Raw genomic sequence first — 27,225 nt, forward strand, 5'->3', positions numbered from 1 at the left:
TGGATCATTAAGAGGGGACACTTGTCCCTAAGGGGGCAGAAACTTGAGTATAGGCTGGTAGAGAAACAGAAGAAACAGTCTCCCAGTCAAGATGCTGTCATCTGTCTCATCTCACACATCCAGCGGATGTGTAAGCTAAGGGCTGAGGAAAGGTCGGGACTAAGAAGAGGTCAAGAAAGGCAAATTAGGAAGTAAGTAATGACAATTTAGCAACTTTTTGGAAGACAGACGAGGCCGGAAGTCAGACTGAAAAGGGAGAACAGTGAAAGCAAGGCAGTTGCGCGTGAAAAAAGGCAGAAAAAAAAAAAGAAGGGTTTCAGGCGACGAGATTCGAGGGACGCCGAATGCTAGTGTCTGGAGACCTACTGGTCCTGATCTAAGAATACAAGTCCTTCAGCATATAGATTTCTGCTTTTTCACGTCACTACGTGAAACACGGCACGTAGAGTGTTCATCTCACATATTGCCACTTATGAGAGTGCTAACTGCAACTTCCAATAATAAGGCAGCGGTTTCCTATGTTCCAAATAGGAACATATTCCTGTTGCGAAGGGCAGCAGCAGGATTTCGGAACCCGCCAGCCGTACCAGCCCTTCGCTGGGAATATCCGCGCAGGCGCGCATAAAGGACTCGGAAGTTGGGGCGGAAGTTGTGTCGGAGCAATTTAGGGAAGGGACCTGCAGAATAAACAGTTACTGTGCAGACGCTTGTGGATGGTTTCGGAGGGGCCGGCAACCATGAACCGCCTCCAAGACGACTATGACCCGTACGCAGTTGAGGAGCCTAGCGACGAGGAGCCGGCTTTGAGCAGGTTGGCCCCTGTCCCGCCGCGTCCCCCTGCCTCTCCCCGGCCCCCGAGGCTTCAGACCAAGGTCAGACCTCAGCCTCCCGACTCGCTGCGCTTGTCGGGCCCGTGCGGATACTCCGTCCAGCGGTTCGGGACCCTGTCGCACCCCGCTGTCGTCTGTGGGACTCCGCCGGGGGTTCTGGTGAGGTCTTGCAGTCAGGGGGGAGGCAGGATCGAAATTGGCGCAGGGAAGGGCTATAGTCTGTATTCTGGAATTACGCATAAGATTCAAAAGCCTCGTGAAGTCGAATCCTGCTTATGCAGCTTATCAGCACTGTGACTGCGGGCAAGTCCTTTATCGTCGGTTTCTCGTTTATAAAAAGGAAGTATAACATCGCAAGTTAGTTGTGAGGCACTTGGGACTTACTGTGAATTGAACATCATGAAGGTTAAACTGCCATAGACGGAAATTAGGGGATAATTAACCTTTTTTTCCCTTTTCTTTTTGAGCATCTATTGAATGCTTGCTGTGGGCTACAGAGATCAGACATAAGATTTTTGTCTTCGACAGGTTTAATGGTAAAGTAAGGGGACATACGATAGATAACGTATCTTGCGAGATTTATGTCTCGGAAATAAACCTGTATTGCAGAAGAGCGCTGTAGAAAAAGATGACCTGGGATAGTTACAGATGAAGTTCCACGGGAATTTCCAGAAGGGAGGAATTAATCCTACCTGAGGGAAACTTGCATTTATGTTGACTAGAGATTTCCAGGCAAGTTTAGCCATTTTTAAAGCTGTCAGCAGATCCTTTTCATAAACCTTAAAATATTCTGTCCGACTAGTTTTCTGTGAAACTGTTTTTCCTTTAATCACAGTGCTTCCTCATACTATCCCGGGGAGGGTTTATAGGCATGGGAGATCAGACTGCTGTGAGGATTTCTGTTGTGGGAAGTGAGGATGGATTCCAGGATTCCCTTATGAAGAGTTTCACTTATGGGCCCAGTCTGTGAAAGTAGGCCTCAATTAGTAATTCAGTTTGATTGGTTTCAGTGTTTCCTGAACTTGAGTTATTCTTCCATTATCATTCCCATATTCACCCTTGTTATTACTTATTTAATATTTTTCTTTAAGTCAATTTACATTTTTGTAGTTAAATGCTTTCTTTTTCTTTGGCTCACAGTTTGTGGGATCTTAGTTCCCTAACCAGGGATTGAACCTGGGCCCCCAGCCATGGAAGCACAGAGTCCTAACCACTGGATCACCAGGGAATTCCCATGTAGTTAAATATTTATAAGGAGACTTTATATTCCTGTGATAGTTGCAACTGATAAGGTAACTGTAAATATAAATACTTTGAAAACAAAACAATGTTATTAGGCGAAAACAATGCTTGTTTTCGAAAGGGAGATTGTGTTAGGTGTTTAAGAGATGTCTGTCAGGATTTGATTTTACTCTATCTAGAAGTGAATCCTTTATCACCTGTTACTGTTTCATGGAAGCTGGCAAAACACATGAGTCTCCCGAGTAAGAGGCACCTCATAGTAGAGCAAGCAGTCTGAGCAGCATGTTTGTGTTGGTTGCTCTTGCTTGCAACTCCTGTCTATAGGAGTTACGTGGAGAGGCCCAGATGGCTGCTGCATGTTCAGTGGGTTGGTGTCATAGCCGAGGACCACTTGGGCCTGGAGGTGCACCTTTTACAGCAGGCAGTAAATGTGTCACTAGATGCCGGTAAGCCCTCCTCCCACGTCCTGGTTGTGACCATCAAAAATATCTCTTAGCTATGCCAGATGTTCCCTGGGAGGCAAAATTGCCCCCAGTTGAAGAGTACTGTGGTAGTTCAAGGGTAATAGTGAAAGATAAGGCTGAAAAGATAAGTTGAAACCAGATTGTGGAAGATTCTTTTGAATGCTGTACTCAAAGTTTTGGTCATGGATGATTTTCTTTTGGATTTGGGTAGTGATGTGATCGCTGAGGAAGGCTTTCTTATCTCTCCTGGCTATTCTTTGGAACTCTGCATTCAAATGGGGATATCTTTCCTTTTCTCCTTTGCTTTTCGCTTCTCTTCTTTTCACAGCTATTTGTAAGGCCTCCTCAGACAACCATTTTGCCTTTTTGCATTTCTTTTCCATGGGGATGTCTTGATTCCTGTCTCCTGTACAATGTCACGAACCTCCATCCTTAGTTCATCAGGCTCTCAGATCTATCAGATCGAGTCCCTTAAATCTATTTCTCATTTCCACTGTATAGTCATAAGGGATTTGATTTAGGTCATACCTGAATGGTCTAGTGGTTTTCCCTACTTTCTTCAGTTTAAGTCTGAATTTGGCAATAAGGAGTTCATAATCTGAGCCACAGTCAGCTCCTGGTCTTGTTTTTGCTGGCTGTATAGAGCTTCTCCATCTTTGGCTGCAAAGAATATAATCAATCTGGTTTTGGTGTTGACGATCTGGTGATGTCCATGTGTAGAGTTATCTCTTGTGTTGTTGGAAGAGAGTTTGCTATGACCAAGAGTGCGTCCTCTTGGCAAAACTCTATTAGCCTTTGCCCTGCTTCATTCCATACTCCAAGGCCAAATTTGCCTGTTACTCCAGGTGTTTCTTGACTTCCTACTTTTGCATTCCAGTCCCCTATAATGAAAAGGACATCTTTTTTGGGTGTTAGTTCTAAAAGGTCTTGTAGGTCTTCATAGAACGTTCAACTTCAGCTTCTTCAGCATTACTAGTTGGGGCATAGACTTGGATTACCATGACATTGAATGGTTTCCCTTGGAAGCGAACAGAGATCATTCTGTCATTTTTGAGATTGCATCCAAGTACTGCATTTTGGACTCTTGTTGACTATGATGGCTACTCCATTTCTTCTAAGGGATTCCTGCCCACAGATGTAGATATAATGGTCATCTGAGTTAAATTCACCCATTCCAGTCCATTTTAGTTTGCTGATTCCTAGAATGTCAACATTCACTCTTGCCATCACCTGTTTGACCACTTCCAATTTGCCTTGATTCATGGCAAATTCCAAATTTGGCTGTTCCAAAGAATAGCCAGGAGAGATAAGAAAGCCTTCCTCAGCAAAGGAAATCAATGCAAAGAAATAGAGGAAAACAACAGAATGGGAAAGACTAGAGATCTCTTCAAGAAAATTAGAGATATCAAGGAAACGTTTCAGGCAAAGATGGGTTCGATAAAGGACAGAAATGGTATGAACCTAACAGAAGCAGAAGATATTAAGAAGAGGTGGCAAGAATACACAGAAGAACTGTACAAAAAAGATCTTCATGAGCCAGATAATCACAGTAGTGTGATCATTCACCTAGAGCCAGACATCCTGGAATGTGAAGTCAAGTGGGCCTTAGAAAGCATCACTATGAACAAAGCTAGTGGATGTGATGGAATTCCAGTTGAGCTGTTTCAAATCCTGAAAGATGATGCTGTGAAAGTGCTGCACTCAATATGCCAGCAAATTTGGAAAACTCAGCAGTGGCCACAGGACTGGAAAAGGTCAGTTTTCATTCCAATCCCAAAGAATACTCAAACTACCGCACAATTGCACTCATCTCACATGCTAGTAAAGTAATGCTCAAAATTCTCCAGGCCAGGCTTCAGCAATACATGAACTGAGAACTTTCAGATGTTCAAGCTGGTTTTAGAAAAGGCAGAGGAACCAGAGATCAAATTGCCAACATCTGCTGGATCATCAAAAAAACAAGAGAGTTCCAGAAAAACATCTATTTCTGCTTTATTGACTATGTCAAAGCCTTCGACTGTGTGGATCACAATAAACTGTGGATAATTCTGAAAGAGATGGGAATACCAGATCACCTGACCTGCCTCTTGAGAAACCTGTATGCAGGTCAGGAAGCAACAGTTAGAATTGGACATGGAACAACAGACTGGTTCCAAATCGGAAAAGGAGTTATGTCAAGGCTGTATATTGTCACCTGCTTATTTAACTTATATGCAGAGTACATCATGAGAAATGCTGGGCTGGAAGAAGCACAAGCTGGAATCAAGATTGCTGGGAGAAATGTCAATAACCTCAGATATGCAGATGACACCACCCTTATGGCAGAGAGTGAAGAGGAACTGAAAAGCCTCTTGATGAAAATGAAAGAGGAGAGTGAAAAAGTTGGCTTAAAGCTTAACATTCAGAAAACTAAGATCATGGCATCTGGTCCCATCACTTCATGGCAAATAGATGGGGAAACAGTGGAAACAGTGTCAGATTTTATTTTTTTGGGCTCCAAAATCACTGAAGATGGTGTTTGCAGCCATGAAATTAAAAGACGCATACTCCTTGGAAGGAAAGTTATGACCAACCTAGATAGCATATTAAAAAGCAGAGGCATTACTTTGCCAACAAAGGTCCGTCTAGTCAAGGCTGTGGTTTTTCCAGTGATCATGTATGGATGTGAGAGTTGGACTGTGAAGAAAGCTGAGCCCTGAAAAATTGATGCTTTTGAACTGTGGTGTTGGAGAAGACTCTTGAGAGTCCCTTGGACTTCAAGGAGATCCAACCAGTCCATCCTAAAGGAGATCAGTCCTGGGTGTTCATTGGAAGGACTGATGCTGAAGCTGAAACTCCAATACTTTGGCCACCTTATGCAAAGAGTTGACTCATTGGAAAAGACCCTGATGCTGGGAGGGATTGGGGGCAGGAGGAGAAGGGGACGACAGAGGATGAGATGGCTGGATGGCATCACCGACTTGATGGGCATGAGTTTGAGTAAACTCCAGGAGTTGGTGATGGACAGGAAGGCCTGGCGTGCTGTGATGCATGGGGTCGCAAAGAGTCGGACACGACTGAGCGACTGAACTGACTGACTGAGTGATGTGATAAGAGTTCTTTAGGAATAGCATGCTGGCCTCAGGGTTCAGGGTGGAAGGAAGCAGAAGAGTTTTGAGACCTGGAGATCCTTAGGCCATGGTGGTCCAGGCAGAGAACCTGAGTGAATATAGAGGTGATGGAGAAAGGGAGCATGCTAGTCAGGATGGTGAATTTTCTTGGGAGTAAAATCTGAATAAGGCCTCTGTCATTAGCAAAATTGATTGGCAGGAGTTGTATTATTCTTCTTACCTCCTTCTGGTGTGTTAATAGACGAGAAAAACAGTGAAGCAAAACCCATGAATAGTCTGTAACTGTTCATCAGACCATGAATAATTGAACATTATATATGTACTATTGACTGTATTAGAAATGTCTTAGGCATTTCATCTTGATAACATTTATTTCTTCTGATACCTGGTTTAATTCCATACTGCTATTGATGGGGAGACCCAGGCACAAAAGGCCAAATTGGCATAAATTGCTCAGGAGAATTTGGAATATAATTTAGGTCTCTCTCTCTCTTTTTATAGTTCTCTGTAGCACTGTGCCTTTTAAACTGTGATATTTGCTTACTGTCTGTTAACATTTTGTGTGGATATATTAGCTGTCTGTTACATATATTAAATTTTTAAAAAATATATTAAGTTTATTTAAGTGTCCAGAGTTTAAAACAAACGCCCAGTAAAATTTTCATTGCTGATGGAATTACGAATTGGTGCAATACACTTGGAAAGTAATGTAATAATTCCAGAAGTCAGAAATATGTTTGTGTCTAATTTTAGACATTTAACCTAAGGAAATCAACAGAAGCAAAATTATATATACAGAGCTGTTCATTGTATGTGTTTAATAGCAAGGACAAATAACTATACAGCATCTGTAAGAGGAAACGGTATGCAGATATTAAAAAATATGTTTGGAAATATGCAGAAATGGTTGAAGTGAGAAGAGCTGTATGTATATTTTAATACTTTAGTATTCATGTTCTTTGTGATTTAAATGTGTTCTAGTTCTGAAGATGAGGTGGATGTGCTTTTACATGGAACTCCTGACCAAAAACGAAAACTTATCAGAGAATGCCTTACTGGGGAAAGTGAATCCTCTAGTGAAGATGAATTTGAAAAAGAAATGGAAGCTGAGTTAAATTCTACCATAAAAACAATGGAGGACAAGTTATCTTCTCTAGAAACAGGTAAACTTTGAGTTAGATTTTCACATGGATATTTTTCTAAGCTCCGTCACGGCCGAGAGCCTTTTTGCATTCTGTTGTGTCCCCAGCACTTTAAGTCAGTGCCTAGTAAACACGTCTTGAGTGAATGAATAAATGCACTTGGCAACCTGAGTGCAGTTTTCTTTCACTGCTAGTGCAGAATTTTCCTGTGGTGCTGGAGAGAGACTGTTAAGTGTTGTTTACTTATATGATTTCCTTTTGTACTTTTACCTATAGGATAAAGAAAGACACATTAGCTTATAGAAGTACTTTTTAGGTTATATAGCACTGATAGAGCAGATTGAGTAATGTGTCACCATAAATTCCTGTCTTATTTTAGTAAGTAATGAAATACACTTGATTTTGATGCGTAGTCTGTTATGTAAAATGTACCTGACTTGAAAACTGTTTGTGAAAGTAGGACTCCTCTGCATTGGTTTCCGTGTTGTTATTCTATATATTAACTGTTAAGAATTGAAAGCATATATGATAATGATAAAAGCAAAGGCAGATATTAATTAAGAGGAAGAATTAGGGATACAGGCGTATGATGACATAAGTATAGGTAATGTCATGGCACTAGGCATGACTGAGGAGAGGAGGAACATGTCCTTGACTTATTCCTCCTGACTTTTTGTAGAGCTCTTATCTGCCTTTTTCTAAAGTCCCTTAAAACAAGATGTTTATTTCCTGTTCTCTGCAGTAGACTGCATGGCTGAAAGGTAGAGATATCTATACTGGTAGCTTGAAAATATGGCTGTTTTGTTTAATTAGATGTGCTTTTATCATTATCACATGTGCTTTCAGTCTCTTTATGGCAAGGGAAGGAGAATAATTTTCTCATGATTTGGAACACTTATTCAAGGATGAGAAGTTCTCTGTAATTGCATAGGGCACAGAAATCCAGCAAGTCACTGACTCCAGTAAGTCATTGACGTGAAAGTATTTTTCCACTGAAATGAAACTGGGAATGAGCTGATAGCAGTTTGAAGTGATGGAAGAATGTATAGAGTTTTCTATCTTGTCAATTCTGCATGTTTCAGTCTTTAAACTTCTTTTATGATTTGACTAGGGTCTTCAGGAGATGGGATAGTTGGAACAGCTCCGACAAAGTACTATGACAATATATATTTTGATTCTGATTCTGAAGACGAAGACAAAGCAGGTAAGACGAACATGTTTACCAGGTTTAGCAGTTATATTTTATGAAAGACGTTTTACGTAGCAATTTGATATTAGGTTTTCCCTTTGAGTTTTATCTTTTAAGAAATTGCAGGCAGTTGATGTGCAAACAGGCAGGATTGTACATAGAACAGGTGGCAACACACACACTTGCGGACCTGGGACTAGGGCGGCGTGCAGAGGCACATCTGGGAGAGGAAGTGAGTCCTGACTCAGTATCTCTCTCCTCAAGCTCTCGGCCTCCTTTTCCTTCAGGGTCCTTTAGCACAGCAGCATTTGCTTTCACAACTGCAGATAGTTTCTAGATTTTACTCTCTTGTAGAATTTTCCCTAAGTTGTTGCTTTAAAAAAAAAATCAACCTCTCTGTTCTTTGAAATTGATTTTATATAAATTAAAATTTATTTTTGGGGGGCTGTAGTGTGTCTTTATTATTGCTGCATGCAGGCTTTCTCTAGTTGCAGCAAGCAGGGCCTACTCTTGGTTGTGGTAGTGGGCTTCTTATTGCAGTGGCTTCTCTTGTTGTGGAGCATAGGCTCTAGGCAGCGGGCTGAGGCTTTAGTTGCTGTGTGGCATGTGGGATCTCCCCGACGAGGGATGGAAGTGGTGTCTCTTACGTTGCAAGGCAGATTCTTAACCACTGGACCGCCAGGGAAGCCCCTGATTTTGTGTAAATTTTGAGCAAAGTTTAATGACAAGAGCTAAAACTAAATTATATCAGTAGTTATGATGGAATACATACATATTTATAAGGTAAAGAAATGATTTTATATTTTTATATGTTGTTGCATAAATACTGACCTGCTCAGGTAGGTCTAGTGTATGTAGATGATCTTAGTGGTTCCCCCCCTCCCACCTCACTTTTGTTCTGATTTCAGTAGTACTTTATATATGAGAACTTATGGAAAATTTAAGACATCAAAAATAGTTTCTAAGGAATTCCCTGGTGGTCCAGTGGTTGAGATTCCATGCTTCCACTTCTGGAAGTCTGGGTTTGATCCCTGGTCTGGGAACTAAGATTCTGCAAGCCAAGCAGTGCAGCAAAAAAAAAAAAAAAAATTAGTGTCTATTCTTAACTTGATTTGAGTGGCTTTTTTGAGACTCTGACTTCTCATTATTTGAACTCGGTTCTGAACTTTATTTGAAGGAATAGTTTAAAAAATTTTTTTTAGGGAAATAGAAAAAATATATACCTTGGGAAATAGGATTCTTCATTTTGTGTAAAAGAGGTGTGAATTTTAGACATGCTACTTAGCCATATTCTTAACATTTTCAAAATTAGCACAAGTGACCAAGAAAAAAAAGAAGAAACAACACAGAATTCCAACAAATGATGAATTACTATATGATCCTGAAAAAGATAACAGAGATCAGGCCTGGGTTGATGCACAGAGAAGAGGGTAAGAAATTTAATATTTCATATCTTTAGGGAAAATGATTAAAAGATGATTTTCACTGTATTCACATTTTGAGTGTATGTGTGTATGTTCATAGAGACTTTGCTGGTGGCTAAGATGGTAAAGGATCTGCCTGGAATGCAGGAGACCCAGGTTCGATATGCAGACTTGCATAAAGAAAGTTTGAGAAAAAAACTACTGAATATTTTGAAAATGAAAAGCAAATTTCAGTCAGGCCATTGGTTATTTATTTTTATTTGAAATATAGCATCATGGACTCAATGAACTTGAATCTGAGCAAACTCTGGGTGATAGTGAAAGACAGGGAAGCCTGGTGTGCTGCAGTCCATGGGGTCGCAAAGAGCTGGACACGACTCAGCAACTGAACAGCAACAACATAGTTGATTTACAGTGTTATGCCAATCTCTGCTGCAGCAAAGTGACTCAGTTATATACATGTATACATTGTTTAGACCATTTATTTTTTAAAAACTGTTGTTGAATTCAAACTGCTGTAGCTAGTCAAGTGTCTGCCTTCAAGAAACAAAGCTGACTTTTTTCAAATAAGCAATATCAAATTACTTAGAGATTAAAAGTTCATGTAGGAAATTCCCTGGGGGTCCAGTGGTCAGGACTCCATGTTTCCACTGCAGGGTGCTCAGGTTCGATTCCTGGTTGGAGAACTGAGATCCTGCATGCCTCAGCATGGCCAAAAGTAAAAGAGTTTATGTGGATTAAGAGTGGATGTTATGTTTTCTATTTGAATACTCGAATCATGTTTACAAATTTGACTTTTTAAAGTTGAGGTAAAACTCCTGACATAATGTTAACCATTTTGAAGTTAACAGCTCAGTGGCATTTAGTGTGTTCACAGTGGTGTGCAACCACTACCTATGTTTATTTCAAACCATTTCCATCATTCCAAGAGAAAACCATACCCTCTTTCAAATTTGATTTCATAAAGATCGATTTATCATAAAAATGAAAGCTGAAAGCTTATCACTATTACCTAATGTTACCCTAGCCTGCCTGAGCTTAGAATCTCCTGGTGAGAGTGAAATGCAAACCCTTGAGTCCTGCTCTAGGGAGGTTTTGATTCATCGAGGGTGGGGCCCAGGAATCTATAGTTACCCAGTCCAGAGGGAATGTGATGCTGTGTGGGTCTTTGTGCACCACGTTTTAGCTTCCACTCTCCTACTTTGTCTTTTTTTTCTTCTCCCAGTTTCACCCATGCACCACTTAAAGCTGCCTCTTGCATTTATGTGAAGAGTAGTTTTCACACCTACAGTGTGAAATGAACATTTTTAAGTGCTACAAGTGCTGTTGAAATAATTAAGGAGCTTATGATCTGCTCCTGATTCTGGTAACAAAAGTTGTCAGTGACTTAAGATGGAATGTATTTTCATTGTTACATAATCTTGCGAAGTAACATTTTAGTATCTTACTCACATTCCTATGTCAACAGTAGTTGCCTTTTAGGACCACAGAAACCTGCTTCAGGTAATGAATTCAGTACATTTAAAGCACCACAGGGACGGTGATCATACCTGTCTTGTTCAGTGCTGTATCCCAAGCATCTTGCACATTGTCATATGGATACTCACTATATGTTGAATGAATAATTTAGTTATTTTCTTGAGGTTTGAAAATTTTCAAGCATTTGGAGGTATTTAACAACAGTTACGAAATATATACCACATGTTCTCAGTATTTTTCCCCACATAAAAGAGTTTAGAAAGTAATGCCAAGTGATTTTGTGTTTTGAAGTTCAGTTTTTTGAAGTTTCCCATAAGCCCCCCCTTTTTTTTCTTTCCATAAGCCCGTTTTAAGAATATATCCTTTTATACTTTAGTGTCTTCGTGAGTAGATTCATACTTTATTTTTTCAATCAGCACATATTTATTGAGCACTTACTATATCCCAGACACTGTTTCAGACTCTTGAAATACAAAAGGGGACAAAACAGAATAAGATTCTTAGGCACTCAGAGCTTACAGTGCTCGCTTTTTAAAAGTAGCTTTATTGATGTGTGTGTGTTTAATTAGTAAACTTTTTTAGAATAATTCTAGATTTACAGAAAAATGCAGCTGGTAATACAGAGAATTTCCTTATTACTCCCCCCCACCAACAGCAAGGTGACCTGACTACTGGAGTCCTGACCACTGGACTGTCAGGGAGTTCCCAGATTTCCTTAGTTTTTATTCTAATATCCATTTTCTCTTCCAAGATCCCATCTGGGATGCCATGTTACATTTAGTTGTTATGTCTATTGAGGCTTTTCTTGGCTATGAGTTTCTCAGACTTTCCTTGGTTTTGATGACTAACAGTTTTGAGGAGCATGGATCAGGAATATTGTGGGAGGCTCCCTTATTGGAATTTATCTAATGCTTTTCTCATGATCAGATTGGAATTAGAGATTTTGGGGAGAAAGACCACAGAAACCACAGAGGTAAAGTGCTATTTTCATCACTTCATATCGAGGGTACATACTATCAAGCATGATTTAGTTCCTTAGCTGTAAAGTTACTCTTCCCACACCTTTCTGTACCTTCTCTTTGGAAGGATGTCATTATATTTAGCCTAGACTTAAGGAGTCTGGAGTTATGTTCCACCTCCTTGAGGGGGGAGAGTATCTTCATAAATTATTTGTAATTCTTACATATGGGAGGCGTATCTGTTCTCCCCCATTTAGTTACATATTAAGTCATTTATGTCAGCATGGAGTCATGGGTATTTATTTATACTTTGCTTATAATTTAACACTGTTTTATTTCAGTGCTGTAATTGTTTTGATTTCAGTCATCAGGGGCTCTTTGAGTTGGCTCCTGTGCCCCTTTAACATACTTGTCTTGTGGATTTTTGGTTTTGTTTTTTCTTTTTGAGCACTGCCTTACTTTCTGGCACTACAGAATGTTCCAGGTCTACCTTATGTGCCTCATTCCTAGAATTAACCATTTCTCTAAAGGGTACTGATTTCTTGTATTGGAAAGTGCCATTAGAAAGGAAGATCTGGCTTTAATGTGCTTCACCCTTCCTCTTTCTGTTCTAGGTACCATGGTTTTGGAATGCAGCGACCACGTCAACAGCAGCGGCCTGTTCCGAACAGCGATGCTGTCTTGAATTGCCCTGCCTGCATGACTACACTGTGTCTTGATTGCCAGAGGTAACTGATAAAGGGTAACAACACACACATACACACATGCATGAAAATAAGACCACTTGGTGGTCCTTGTTTAAATCTGAAATAGACTTTTGAGGTACTTAGGAATTCTGATAAAGTTCTGCCCTCATATATCCCTTGTGCTGCTTGACTAATCTTTATACAAATAATTTTGGTTATATGTAGTCTGACTAGCTTTTTTAATAAAGTACTTGCCAGTGCTGATAAGGATTCCGTAAAACTGCATATATGTTGTAGGATGACGAAATCTCTCAAATAGACTCATTTCTTTTCTATTGTGGTAATATAAAATTTACTATTTTAAGCATTTAAAAATGTTGCTGTAAGAGTATTTCATTTGAATATTCAATTTATTGTCAGCTAGACCATTTAAGAATTAAAAAAAATGTTTTCCCAGCTTTATTGAGATGTAATTGCCATATACCATTGTATAAGCTTTAGATATACAGTATACAGTGTAATGATTAGATATTCAAATATATTGCAGAATGATTACCACAGTAAGGTTCGTTAATAGCCATCACCTCACATAGTTCCCTTTTTTTGGTGGTGAAAACTTTTAAGATCTACTCTCAGCATTTTTTTTTTTTTTTTTTAATTTATTTATTTTTGGCTGCACTGGGTCTTCATTGCTGCACACAGGCTTTCTCTAGTTGCAGCGAGTGGGGCTACACTCTAGTTGTGGTCCTCAGGCTTCTCACGAAGAGCAACGGCTCTAAATTGCACGGGCTTTAGCAGTCGTAGTGCACGGTTTTAATGTGTCATGTGGAATCTTCCCAGAGCAGGGTTCGAACCCATGTCCCCTGCATTAGCAGGCGGATTTTTAACCATTGGACCACTAGGGAAGTCCTCAGCATTTTTTAAGTATGTAATACAGTGGGAGACTTGGGTTCGATCCCTGGGTTGGGAAGATCCCCAGGAGGAGGTCATGGTAACCCACTCAGTGTTCTTACTTGGAGAATCCCTATGGACAAAGGAGCCTGGTGGGTTACAGTCCGTGTGATTGCAGAGAGTCAGACATGACTGAGCAACTAAGCGCGTGCACTCACACACACACAACTAAGCGCAGCATGTTGTTAACTATAGTCATCATGCTGTGCATGCATCTCCAGAGCGTAATCATTTTAACTGGAAGTTTGTATCTTTTGACCACCTTCATCCACCTATCCTCCCCCACCAACTTTATGAATTCAGTTGTTTGTTTGTTTGTTTCAGTTTCCACATGTAAGTGAGATCATACAGTATTTGCCTTTCTCTTTCTGCCTTATTTCACTTGGTATAATTCCTTCAAGCTTCATCCATGTTGTTACAAATGGCAGGATTTTTTTCTTTTTAATGGCTGATTAATATTCTATTGTATGTATATACCTTTTTTTCTTTATTCATTCATCAGTTGATGGACATGTATGTTGTTTCCACATCTTGGCTGTTGTAAATAATGCTGTGATGGGTTTTTGGGAGGAAGACTACTGAAGTAAAGTGCCATTTTCATCACACTATATCATAGGCAACAGGCTATCAACATGATTTGTGGCTGTTAATGCTGATGTTGATCACCTGGCTGAGGTGAGGGCTCAGGTATCTCTTTGAGACAGTGCTTTCATTCCTTTGTGTACATTCCCAACAGTGGAATTGCTAGAACATATGACAGTTCTACTTTTAACTTTTTGAAGTGCCTCTGTACTGTTTTTCATGGTGGCTGTATCAATTTACATTCCTACCAATAGTACACGAGGGTTCACTTTTGTTATCTCTTGTCTTTTTGATCATATCTATTCTATGAGGTGATATCTTACTGTAGTTTTGAGGTGATAATCTTACAGTAGTTTTGATATGTAGTTCCCTGATGGTTTGTGATAGTGAGTACCTTTTTGTGTACCCATTAGCCATTTGTATGTCTTTTTTGGAAAAATGTCTATTCAAGTTCCTTGCCCACTTATTAATTGGATTTTTTACATTGAGCTCCTTGTATATTTTGGAAATTAACCCCTTATCAGGTACATGATTTCCTAGTATTTTTTCCCATTCCATAGGTTGCCTTTTTATTTTGTTGATTGTTTCTTTGCTGCACAGTTTTTTAGGTTGATGTAGTTCCGTTTGTTTATTTTTGCTTTTGTGGCTTGTGCCTTAGGTATCAGCTCCAAAATATTGCCAAGACCAGTGTTAAGGAGCTATTTTTTATATTTTCTTTTAAGAGTTTTTTTATTTCAAATTTTAAATTTTAGTCTTTATTTCAAATTAATTTTTGTGTGTGGTGTAAGTTAAGGGTCCAATTTCATTTTTTTGCCTATGAATATCCAGTTTTCCCAATACCATTTATTGAAGAGGTTGTCTTTTCCCCATTGAATATTCTTGACTCCCTTGCCAAATATTAGTTTATGGTATATCCATGGGTTTATTTCTGGGCTCTTGGTTCTGTTCTGTTGATCAATGAGTCTGTTTTTTTTTTATGCCAGTCCCATACTGTTTTGATTACTATAGCTTTGTAGCATAGTTAGAAATCAGGAAGTGTGATGCCTCTAGCTTTGTTCTTCTTTCTCAAGATTGTTTTGGCTATTTGAGGTCTTTTATGGTTCCGTACAAATTTTAGATTTTTTTTATGTTTTTAGGAAAATGCCATTGGAATTTTGATAGGGTTTGCATTGAATCTGTACAATGGCTTTGTGTAGCGTAGACGTTGTAGCAGTATTAATTCTCCCAGTGTATGAGCATGGGACATCTTTACATTTATTTGTGTTTTCTTCACTTTCTTTCATCACTGTCATAGTTTTCAGTGTATAGATCCTTCACCTCCTTGGTTAAATTTATTCCTAAGTATTTTATTGTTTTTATTGTGAATGACATTGTTTTCTTAATTTCTCAGTTTGTTGTTAGTGAAAATGCAACAGATTTTTGTTGTTTGCTTTTGTATCATGAATTTTTACTGAATTTATTAGTTCTGACATTTTCTTGGAATCTTTAGAGTTTTGTATACATAAGATCATGTCATCTGGAAACGGGGACAGTTTTACTCCTTTTCTGTTTGGTTACCTTTTCTTTTTTTAACCTGATTGCTTGGACTAAGATTTCTAGAAATATATTGAATAGGAGTGGTGAGAATGGACACTCTTATCTTGTTGCCTGTTTTAACCTTTTTTTTTTTAACTTTAAACTTTTTATTTTGTTTTGGGGTAAAGCCGATTGACGATATTGTGGTAGTTTCAGATGAATAGTGAAGGGACTCAGCCGTATACATATATATTTATCCAATCTCCCCCAAACCCCTTCCATTCAGGCTTGCACATAAGGTTGAGCAGAGTTCCCTGTGCTATATACGATAGGTCCTTGTTGGTTATCCATGTTAAATATAGCAGTGTGTACCTGACTTCAGTGTACAATTCAGTGACATGAACTACAGTTACAGTTGTGCAGCCATCATGACTCTCCATTTCCTGAATTTTTTCATCACTCCAGACAGAAACTGTTTCCCCATTAGACAGTAAGTCACCATTCTCCATCCCTACCTATCCCAGCCTCTGGTAATCTCTATTCTACTTTCCTTTTGGATTGTTCTTTGCTAGTGTATAGAAACAGCAGATTTTTATGTCTTCATTTTGCACTCTGCAACTTTGCTGCATTGATTTATTAGCTCTGATAGTTTTTTGTGTAATCTTTATTTCTTTTTCTTACCTAATTGCACTATTGTAACTTTCAAGTTGGATAGAAGTGATGGAATCAGGTATTTTTTGTCTTGATCCTTGTCTTAGAGGAAAAGTTTTGTCTTTCATCATTGAGTATGATGTTAGCTATGAATTTTTTATATATGGCCTTTATTATATTGAAGAGGTTTCCTTCTATTAGATTTTGGGTGTTTTTATCATGAAAGAGTGTTGAATTTTTCAAATGCTTTTTATGCATCAATTGAGAAGATCATGTATTTTTTTTATCCCCTTCATTCTATTAATCCAAATATACTCTTTCCCCTTTCCTCTCCTTTTTTTTCCAGTAGCCTTATAAATGTCTAACTTAGTTCGTGTTCTAAATCAGGTTAACGGAAACTAAATAATGATGCAGGTGGTAGATTTGTTCTAGTCACTGAGTAGCCAGATGTAGTTTTACTCTTACTAGCTAACTTGAGGTTTCTGATCATCTGCAACAATGAATTTTTGTACTCTCCATTTGAACTCTTAAGCTTTTTGTATATAAATTGACACCTAGAATAGGAAATAAAGAAAAAGTAAAGTACCTTTGTACTTGTTGCTTCTCTTTTAAATTAAACCATGCTGCTATGCTACAGGATTCCTATACCCAAAAGAAGTTGCTTCATGATCTAACAGTAGAAATTGATCTTGGTAAAAATTGTGTTCCCTATGAATACAGGATTCCAATATGGTGGAGTATAAATGTAATTTTTATGGTCTCACCTAGAGAAGCACCAGCCTGGTGGTTGGTGGAAGAGGATAAGATCAGCGTTCAGAACCAATCGAGGCATAACTTGACTTCCTGTTTTTAGCCAAATAGATATTTCTATTGTATGAGGTTTAAGGGGGAGAAAAGGAAAGTAACTTACTAAGTCAAGGAAAGTAGGAAAACATTAAGTTATTTGAGGAGAACAAAGAAAGCATTATTTATTCTTTAGACTATTGGAGTGAAGCCAAGAATGGACATTATAAAGTCAGATGCTCTTTAAGCTTTTAAAACTGTAGCTTTTACTAAAATAGTGACCAGAATGGCACCACCTATAATGAGAGGAGGGCAGAGTCTCAGGCCACAACAGGAAAAGATGCAGTCAAAGATCTTTTAAACATTACCTCTCAAGTTTCCAACAACTTTTCTTCTCTTTCTGTGTTGGAAGAGCAAATCAAAAACTTTTTTTACTGAGGTAAAAGTTAGCTTTAGAGCAGTAGAATATATTCATTCTTTATTATCTATTTTTGTAACAGGTCCCTTCCTATTCTTAAAATAACTCTTAAAAGTTTTTGAATTTCTTGTTTTGTTCTCATGTTTTAATTTTGGTTGGTATTTCAGTAAGTTTTTGATAGTCTTAAATTTTAATCTAAATGTGTAACTATTAAAATAGAACATAAATCCAAATTCTCCATTTCATTTTCCTCTTAGGCATGAATCATATAAAACTCAATATAGAGCAATGTTTGTAATGAATTGTTCTGTCAACAAGGAAGAGATTCTGAGATACAAACCCCCAGAGAACAGGAAGAAAAGGCGAGGCCATAAGAAGATGAGGTTTAACCAAGAAGGTGCTGCGGAGGAGGCAGAGACAGATGTGGAAGAAATCTATCACCCAGTCATGTGCACCGAATGTTCCACTGAAGTGGCAGTCTATGACAAGGATGAAGTCTTCCATTTTTTCAATGTTTTAGCAAGCCATTGCTAAATAGCCAAGTTGGCATTTAATTGCCCAATACTATATACAAGGCAAAATACAATTATGTTCTTCCTGCATACTCATCTCAAGTGACATTCTGAGTGGTTATTTGAGGAAGCAGTGTTTTATCTTTATCTTTTTGAAAGAAAATGGTTATCTGCTTTCATCCCTCTACTTCCTTTAAAGAAAAAGAAAATTTCCCCAGTTCTGATGGGATTCATTATTCATTCCTTTTTTTTGGTAGATACTTGGAAACTGGGGCCTTTTATTTATTAAAGTTCTATAGAATTAAAATGTTCTAGAGTTACAGGTAACTTTTGTTTCAGAGTGCTACTTTTATTTTCTATTTTGGATATACGCTTGGTGTATTTAAACTGGAAACTGTTTCCTCACTTCTGTCTATATTGTTTTTGCTTAGAAGTATGTTTATTTCTCTTCTATCCCATAGGATAGAGTGAACAGTATTTAGTAACTGTTAAAATTAGGTAGAGTTAGTATGGGGGTGCCTTGGGTAATTAACATAGGTCTTTCCTTAGAAGGATGGTACTTACCAGTATTTTAAACTTAATGAATTAATATAGTAAAATAGAAATTTGTGGTAAGGAAGAGCAGACTCACCCTCTAGCTTTAGACTTAAAAATTCTGTTGCTGTCTCTTGTGCTACCATTTATTTCAGAATTACTGTTGCAAGCAACCAAGATATGTTTGTTTTTGCTCTTAATAATAGAAAAACCACTAGTGGCAGCTTGGAGGAAATTGCAGTGTAGGCACCTGTACATTTTAGCTTTTTAAAAAAAATATGATTGGACTCTTTCCAAAAACAACATTAGGAAGCTCAGGGTCCTCTTGTTATTTTAATAGAGATGTGATAGAGTGAAAAAAAATCAGGATAAGATTAGAGAAGAGCAGTGATTTTTCCACAGAGGTCAGGGCTCAACAGAGCTTGAGGGGGACTTCTGCTTTCTTCCTCAGAGAATGATATGTCTCCAGGAGGGAAAACATCCTTTCCACCTCCCCGCCTTTTGCACTTTCTACACTTTTACTAAAAGGCTACACATAAGGTGAACTGGAACCAGTGATAGTGTGGTGTTTGTAGGAATTGGATGGAGGCAGAAGAATGATAAAGAATTTGCTTCTAGGAAATTTCCAGTGTCTTAATATCATAGTTGATCATTTTTGTGATGTGCTGATATCTATCCAGTTGAATTGTGGTTCTGGAGAAGACTCTTGAAAGTCCCTTGGACTGCACAGAGATCAAACCAGTCAACCCTAAAGGACATCAACCCTGACTATTCATTGAAGGACTGATGTTGAAGCTGAAACGCCAATACTTTGACCACCTGATGCAAAGAGCTGACTCATTTGAAAAGACCCTGATGCTGGGAAAGATTGAGGGCAGGAGGAGAAGGGGTGACAGAGGATGAAATGGTTGGATGGCATCATCGACTCAGTGGACATGAGTTTGAGCAAACTCCAGGAGATAGTGAAGGATAGGGAAGCCTGGCGTATTGCAGTCTGTGAGGTTGCAAGGAGACATGACTGAGCAACAAAAATCCAGTTGAAAGCAATATGTATACTTTTAAATGTTTCAATATATATGCTTTTAAGTGTTTCAGTGTATATACTTTTAAATGTTTCAACATGTTGCCAGATAATACATTACAGAATAACACTACTAGTCTACTTATTTTAACCTTGTACTTGTCTTACTGTAGCTTTGTAAGATCTCTTTCTGTCATACTATCACTGTGTCAGGAGTCTGGGCATGGCTTAGCATTATCTTCTACTGAGGGTCCAAGAAGGTTGTAATCCAGTTGTTGGCCAGGTTGTATTCTCATCTGAAGACTTGCCCAGGGAAGATTTCACTAACTGCTGCGCTTCCAAGCTACTGCAAGTTGTGAGGTGGTGGGACTGAGGTTGCTGTTTTCTTGCTGGATATAGGCCAGGTGCTGCTCTCTAGAAGCCTCCTGCCAGGATGTATCTATGCTTCTGTTTTGTGTTTCCACGTGTATCATTCATGAACCCTTTTGTCCCCTGCAGTGGAAGCATTGCAGTTTCTTAACCACTGGATCACCAGGGAAGTTCCTGTGATTGCTTCTTTTCTGAGCCCCTTATCCTTACCCGTAGATGTTTCATCCTCACAATCCCCTAGCCCTCCCTTGCAGGAGTCACTGCCACTCTCTTCTGAACTGTTATGTAATTTGGAAATGAAGGAGGCAGGCAGTTAGGGAATGGAAGGAGAAAAGGGAGACCCTACCCCATGTCATCAAATATTACGATGTATGCATATCCAATGTTGACTATCTTTTTCTCAGAAAACTTTCTGCATGGATTACCCTTGTTTTGGAAATTAATTGACTGTGTTGACTCATTAATGATTTGATATGTGTTTTAAGCAGTCATGCATATGTGAGAATTCTTGAGAAATGTAAAAATCTAATGTGCTAATTATTTTCAAATGTAAGGAAATTTGTATGTTTTAAAATGAAAAATTAAGTTTATATATTAATTTAATGGAACATTTTTAAATTTTGTAGTTTAATTTTCTTAAATTGGTGTCTGCCCTTTTCATGCCTAGATCTCAGGCATTTTCTTATGTTTTCATTTCTGGAAAACTTGCAGGCCCTGGGCTTCCTGCCTGCAGTGTGAAATGGATAAATTGGATTTGATCGAGTCGTCTTATAAATCAGTAAGGGAACAAAAAGTTGGCAGTAGTTTATCAACATCCCATACTCAGGTAATTAAGCAATTTCAATAATTCTTAATAGCATGGCAGGTTTTTATTATCTTTTAATAGGTGTTGGCTAATGGGACCTAGGGAAGCACAGGAAAATTTCTTTTGCATTAAAGCAGTTCTAGGCAGCGTAGTATTTAGTCAGAGTGATGGATTGCCAGGGCTGCCACAACAAAATACCACAAACTGGGTGGCTTAAACAACAAATGTATTTTCTGACAGTTTAGGAGGTGGAAAGCCCAAGTTCAAGGTCAGCAGGTTTGGTTTTTTGTTTTTGTTTTGAGTCTTCTTTCCCTGACTAGCAGGAGGCCACCTTCTTGCTGTGTTTTCACGTGGCTTTTCTCTGTGTGTGTGCAGGTCTGTCCTCATCTCTTCTTAAGGAAAGCAGTTATAATGGATTAGGGCCTACTTATGTGACCTCGTTTTATTGTAATTACCTCACTACAGATCCTGTCTCCAAGCACAGTCACGTTATGATGCGCCAGGGGTTCGGATTTCAACATATGCATTTTGAGAAGATACTTAGCCCATAACAATTGTCATCCTTTATTTTATGCAGTAGCAAACTTGATGATAAATCACACTTCAATTAAGGTAAATCTTTTTTCCTACTGTCTTCCAACGGGAATATGCTGCCCTCCCACCCCTCAGTGAAACATATCCATAGCAAGAGTAAAACCTTAAGCTCAAAAGCGGAAACAATTTTGAATCACTCTGTACCCTCCAGATCCTCCTCCCGCAACTTTGATTTTTTCTTCCTGTTTTACGAAGTCTTGTCTTTCTTCAGTCCTTCTTCAAATGATCAGCATACCTTCCAGATACAGAGTTGCTCCATTTCATGTGGAAGATTCTATAACTTGGCTTCCCTTTCCCTTTTTGTCTGAGATCTCAATGAACTGTTTAAAAAAAAACACACCTAATTTTATGGAAGTAGAGTTGATGTACAATATTGTACTCTGCTCTATAGTAGTATGATTGAGATACATAGATAGATAGGTATTCTTATCCATTATGGTTTCTTATAGAATATTGGATATAGTTCCCTGTGTTGTACAGTAGGACCTTGTTTACTCTATATATAATAGTAGCATTTGCTAACCCCAGCCTTCCAACCCATCCTTCCCCCTTTCCCCTTCTCCTTAACACTACAAGTCAGTTCTCTATGTCTGTGAGTCTGTTTCTGTTTTGATAGGTAAGTTTTCAATGAACTCTTCTTCTTCCACCTCACTATCCCCCTCTTTTTTCTTTTCCCCCTCTTTTTTTGATTTCTCTTTCACCTTCCCTTTTATTTTCAGTGTTACTCTGTGCTAAGGCCTAGACATACAGAGTAAGAAAGGACACATGTTCTTTTCATGAAGTTGACTGTCCACCGTGAGAAGACGACCTTTAAAAAAAATGCACTGACTTTAGATGGTAACTGGGAGTTGTGATTTGATGTGAAAGTAAGGGGGAGTGTGTGTGTTAAATTTAAATAGAGCTTGGAGAAGGCCTAATTAAGTGGTATTTGAGCTGAAACCTCCCCATTGAGAAGAAGAGTTACTTTACTGCAGATGGGTATTTGGTTTGTTTTTCTTCCTATTTTGCTGTTAAAAACATTGACACTTTGAACATTCTTATACACATTTTTGATGGATATTTCCAAGAATTTTAAGGTTAAATCTAGGAGTGTTAATTGTATGTTATACTGTATGTGAGTGTTTAGTTTTCAGGCTGGTGCCAAATCATTTTCCACAATAGTTATACCAGTTTACATCCACGAGGGAAACAAAAGAAATTCCATTTAATAGGCTTCCCTGGTGGCTCAGTGGTGAAGAATCCGCCTGCCAGTGCAGGAGACATAGGTTCACTCCCTGATCTGGAAAGATCCCACCTGGCGAGGAGCGACTAAGCCCGTGTGCCACAACTGTTGAGCCTGTCTGTGCTCTAGAGCCTGGGAGCATCAAGTACCGAGCCCGCGTGCCCCGAGCCTGTGCTCTGCAACCAGAGAAGCCGCCGCAGCCTTTCTGTCTGACATCTCAGCGAGGCGGCAATTGTCGCAGCTGCTCTCCCCGCTTCGCTATGCCGCCCAAGGACGAGAAGAAGAAAAAAGATGCCGGAAAGTCGACCAAGAAAGACAAAGATCCAGTGAACAAATCTGGGGGCAAGGCCAAAAAGAAGTGGTCCAAAGGCAAAGTTCGGGACAAGCTCAATAACCTCATCATGTTTGACAAAGCAACATGTGACAAACCCTGTAAAGAAGTTCCCAACTCTAAGCTTATAACTCCAGCTGTCGTCTCTGAGAGACTGCAGATTCGTGGTTCCCTGGCCAGGGCAGCCCGTCAGGAACTCCTTAGTAAAGGACTTACTAAACTGGTTTCAAAGCACAGAGCTCAAGTGATTTACAGCAGACACACCAAGGGTGGAAATGCCCTAGCTGCTGGTGAAGATGCATGAACAGGTCCCACCAACTGTACATTTTGAAAAATAAAGCTTTATTAAATAAAAAAAAAAAGAGAAGCCACTGCAATGAGAAGCCTGCAACTGAAGAGTAGCTCCGCTGCTCACTAAACTGAGACAAAAGCCTGTGCAGCAGTGAAGACCCAACACAACCAAAAAAAAAAGAAAAAGACTCAGAGCCAGGATTCATTAAAAAAAAAAAAGAGAGAAATTCCATTTGAGAATCTCCCAAACTTCCCATAAGACTCTTCATTCTTGTCAGTGCTTCACAAATTTAATTTTACCAACCTAAATATTTATTTTTACCAATTTTTCATTGCAATTTTAATTTTATTTTCCTGACTATTATCTGTTTTTTATTTTACTTTTAAAAATAAATTTAAAAATACATTGTGGGTAGCAGACTTTTGTGAGTGATATATTGCAAATACTTTCTCTCATTTTGTGGCTCTCATTTCACCTTCCTCATAGTTTCTTTTAATGAAAAAAAGGGTCTTTTAAGATGGTCGAATTTGTCATTTTATGGTTAACACTTTTTGTGTCTTGTTTAATAGCTTTCTCCTAACCCTGAGGTCACAGATATTCTCTATTTTCTTTGAAATGTTTCCAAAATATCTACTCATATCTAATTATTTTATCTATCACTTATTCCTTTTTTCCTTGTGGATACTTAGTACTCTTTACTAAAAAGTCCATTCTTTCTCCAGTGACCTAAATGGCACCTCTGTCTTATCAAATTTCCAAGTGTGCATGGATCTACTTCTGGGCTCTCCATTTGGTTTTATTGGTTGGTGGTTTTGTACCAATGCAGTGTACCATGTTCATTTCTGTGGCCTTATGGTAAGTCATGCTATTACATTTTAGAAGCAACTAGTAAAAGTTCTGTAAACCTGTTTGAGATCTTAATTGGAAATTCATTTAATCTTTAGGTCATGTTAAAGAAATTGACATCTTTACAATATTGAATCTTCCTATCAATGAACATGATATTGCTCCACTTATGTTTCAAGGAGGTTTTATAATTTTTTACATGCCACTCTTGAATACCTTTAAAAAAGACTTATTTTGTAGGTTATAAGGAGCTCATGATCTGAGCCACAGTCAGCTCCAGGTACTCTTTGGAAAAGACCCGGCTGCTGGGAAAGATTGAAGGTAAAAGGAGAAGGGGGCAGCAGAGGATGAGATGGTTAGATAGCGTCACTGATTCAATAGACGTGAATCTGACCAAACTCTGGGAGGACAGGGACTCCATGGGGTTGCAAGAGTCAGACATGGTTTAGTGACTGAACAATTCTAGGTAACTAATGATTTTTGCTATCTATTTAAATGGTCTATTTTTGGCTGTGCTGGGTCTTCCTTGTTCCATTGACTTTTCTCTGCTTGTGGCGAACAGGGGCTGCTCTGTTGCAGTGTGGTGGCTTCTGTTGCGGGGCCTGGGCTCTGGGGTACATGGGTTCAGTAGTTGCAGTTCCTGGGCTCTAGAGCACAGGCTCAATAGTTGTGGTGCACAGACTTAGTTGCTCCAGCGCATGTGGGATTCTCCTGGACCAGGGATCAAACCCATGTCTCCTGCATTGGCAGGTGATTCTTTACCACTGAGCCACCAGGGAAGCCCCTAAATTGTCTCTTTAAAAAAAATTGCTTTCTAAATTTGTTGTATAGATATGCAGCTGCTTTTTAACTTTTTTTCCTTTTTTCACTATACCATGTGGCTTGCAGGATCTTAGTTCCCTACCAAGGATTGAACCGTGGACCATGGCAGTTAAAGCACCAAGTCCTAACCATGGGACTGTCAGGGAATTCCCGACTTCTTTTTTTTTCTTAACTTTAATTTTTATACAATTGTAGATTCATAGGAAGTTGCAAAAATAGTATAGAGAGTTCCATATATTCTTTACCCAGTTTCCCAATGCTTCTATCTTATATGGATATAGTACAGTATCAAAGCCAAGAAATGGACATTGGTGCAACATATATGTATAGTTCTGTGTCATTTTATCAAGTGTATAGATTCCTGTAACCATCAGTGCTATCAAGAAACAGACCTATTCCATTACCACAAAGCTCTCCCTCATGCTGCCTGTTTAAGGATTTATCTACCTGGCATTCGAGTATTATTTTTAGACCCTGGTAGTTAATAATCTATTCTCCATATCTATAATTTTACCATTTTGAGGAATTTATCTAAATGGACTCCTACAATACATAGTCTTTTGAGAATTTTTTTTTTCACTCAATATAAATGCCCTGAGATCCATCCAAATCATTGCATGTGTCAGTAGGTCATTCCTTCTGTATTTCATTTTCTGGATGTATTACAGTTTTAGTCATTCAGCTATTGAAGGAGCAATTGCTTTTTTAATAAAAAAGCAAATGCCCACTTTAATCATAATTCTGAATTGCTTTTTTTGTGTTAACATCTATGGTTTTATAAAGCATAGTAAACTAAGCTAGGTATTATTATTTTGCATTTTGGCCATGGCACATGGCATGTGGCCATGTTCTCTGACCAGGGATCGAACTCATGCCCCCTGTGGTGGAAATGTGGAGTCTTAACCACTGGACTGCCAGGGAAGTCCCAGTATTATTAATTTTTATTGGTTAGTAAGATTTGAGACATATATAAATGATATCCCTATGATATACATTATAGTTGTAACTGCTGCTGCTGCTGCTAAGTTGCTTCAGTCGTGTCCGACTCTGTGCGACCTCATAGACAGCAGCCCACCAGGTTCCCCCGTCTCTGGGATTCTCCAGGCTAGAACACTGGAGTGGGTTGCCATTTCTTTCTCCAATGCATGAAAGTGAAAAGTGAAAGTGAAGTTGCTCAGTCGTGTCTGACTCTTTGCGACCCCATGGACTACCTGCAGTCTGCCAGGCTCCTCCATCCATGGGATTTTCCAGGCAAGAATACTGGAGTGGGCTGCCATTGCCTTCTCTGATAGTCGTAACTAGACAATTAAAATTCACACATTTAGATGAAATATTTGTAACTGTATTTATTTATTCATTTTGACCACCCTGTGGGGCTTTTGTGATCTTAGTTTCCCAACCACGGATTGAACCCAGGCCCTCGGCAGTGAAAGCAGAGTCCTAACCACTGGGCCACCAAGGAATTCCTCTATTTAGTCATAATAAATTTAGATCTGCCTGGAAAAGATATTACCTATCATAGGGCTAAGTACCTGAAAAGCACTTCTGGTATAATTGATTTAATATAAAGTGATTATTATTATTTTTTTTTATAAAGTGATTATTTAAACATACAGACATGTGCACATAGCTTTCCTCCATGTCTGTCTTTTTTTCTTTTTTCAGTATTCAGCTGTGCCAGCTGTTAGTTTTAGCATTCTGGATCTTTTTTAGTTGTGGCATGTGGGCTCTAGTTCCCTGACCAGGGATTGAACCCTGGCCTTCTACAATGAGAGCATGGAGTCTTAGCCACTAGGCCATTAGGGAAGTCACTGGTTTGACATGTTTTAGAATTTGATTTAATTCACCTGTGGACATGCAAACCTTCAGGTTCCACTCCAAACCAACTAAGTCAGAAACTTGGGCGGGGGGGTGGGGGGAGTGGTACCCAGCTATCTTTTTACAAAAGCCTTCCAGGTGATTCTGATGCACTCTGAAGTTTGAGAACCGCTATGATAGACTTTTTTTTTTTATGGCCAAGGAAAAAACAAGCCAGAGAACATTTGAACATAAACCCTAATAGGTTTTGTACTTGCTACTGTCTTTCTCCTGCTTTTGGTCTCTACTTTTGGTCAGGTGGGGTGTGTTGCTGTTACTTCTAGGGCCAAAACAACCTCAGCCCAAACACTAGTGGTGTCCTTCTTGGCTTTTGGCTTAGCAGCAGCAGCCATGGCCTGGTTGTTTTTTCCTCTTAATCCTGTTTCTCAGCCGGAGCTGAGGGCTAGCCGTATCACAAGGCCTTGAGAGTGGTTTTGGAAGTTGAAAATCTGCAGTGTTGATCTATCTAGAATGGGACTGTGAAGATCCTTGGTGAGTCCTTACAGATGATTCATCTGCTCAGGCCAGGGTTGGCGGTGGGGATGGTGTGGTGCGTATTTGTGGTGGGTGGGGGAGGGGGGATTGTAATGATCAC

At 39.0% G+C, this 27,225-nt stretch overlaps 1 protein-coding gene and 1 pseudogene across 1 annotated transcript; both read left to right on the top strand.

Moving 5' to 3' along the window:
- The first annotated feature begins 649 nt into the window (after window positions 1–649).
- EAPP (E2F associated phosphoprotein) lies at window positions 650–18,033 on the top strand. Its single transcript, XM_020870490.2, has 6 exons — window positions 650–811; window positions 6,628–6,809; window positions 7,900–7,992; window positions 9,290–9,407; window positions 12,454–12,567; window positions 17,683–18,033. Exons 1-6 carry the CDS (start codon window positions 714–716, stop codon window positions 17,957–17,959), a joined length of 882 nt encoding a protein of 293 aa, XP_020726149.2. The 5' UTR covers window positions 650–713; the 3' UTR covers window positions 17,960–18,033.
- Window positions 18,034–18,645: 612 nt separating this feature from the next.
- On the top strand, window positions 18,646–23,510 carry LOC110122887 (small ribosomal subunit protein eS25 pseudogene; annotated as a pseudogene).
- The last annotated feature ends 3,715 nt before the right edge of the window (window positions 23,511–27,225 follow it).

The sequence above is a fragment of the Odocoileus virginianus genome, chromosome 16 (assembly GCF_023699985.2).
Source record: "Odocoileus virginianus isolate 20LAN1187 ecotype Illinois chromosome 16, Ovbor_1.2, whole genome shotgun sequence".
Classification (NCBI taxonomy): domain Eukaryota; kingdom Metazoa; phylum Chordata; class Mammalia; order Artiodactyla; family Cervidae; genus Odocoileus; species Odocoileus virginianus.

What these genes read in the sequence shown, in the direction of transcription:
- EAPP (XM_020870490.2), top strand. Translation starts at nt 714, where the DNA reads ATGGTTTCGGAGGGGCCGGCAACCATGAACCGCCTCCAAGACGACTAT. An exon ending in GAGGAGCCGGCTTTGAGCAG is followed by an intron (nt 812 to 6,627) that starts GTTGGCCCCTGT and finishes AATGTGTTCTAG; the next exon opens with TTCTGAAGATGAGGTGGATG. An exon ending in GTTATCTTCTCTAGAAACAG is followed by an intron (nt 6,810 to 7,899) that starts GTAAACTTTGAG and finishes TGATTTGACTAG; the next exon opens with GGTCTTCAGGAGATGGGATA.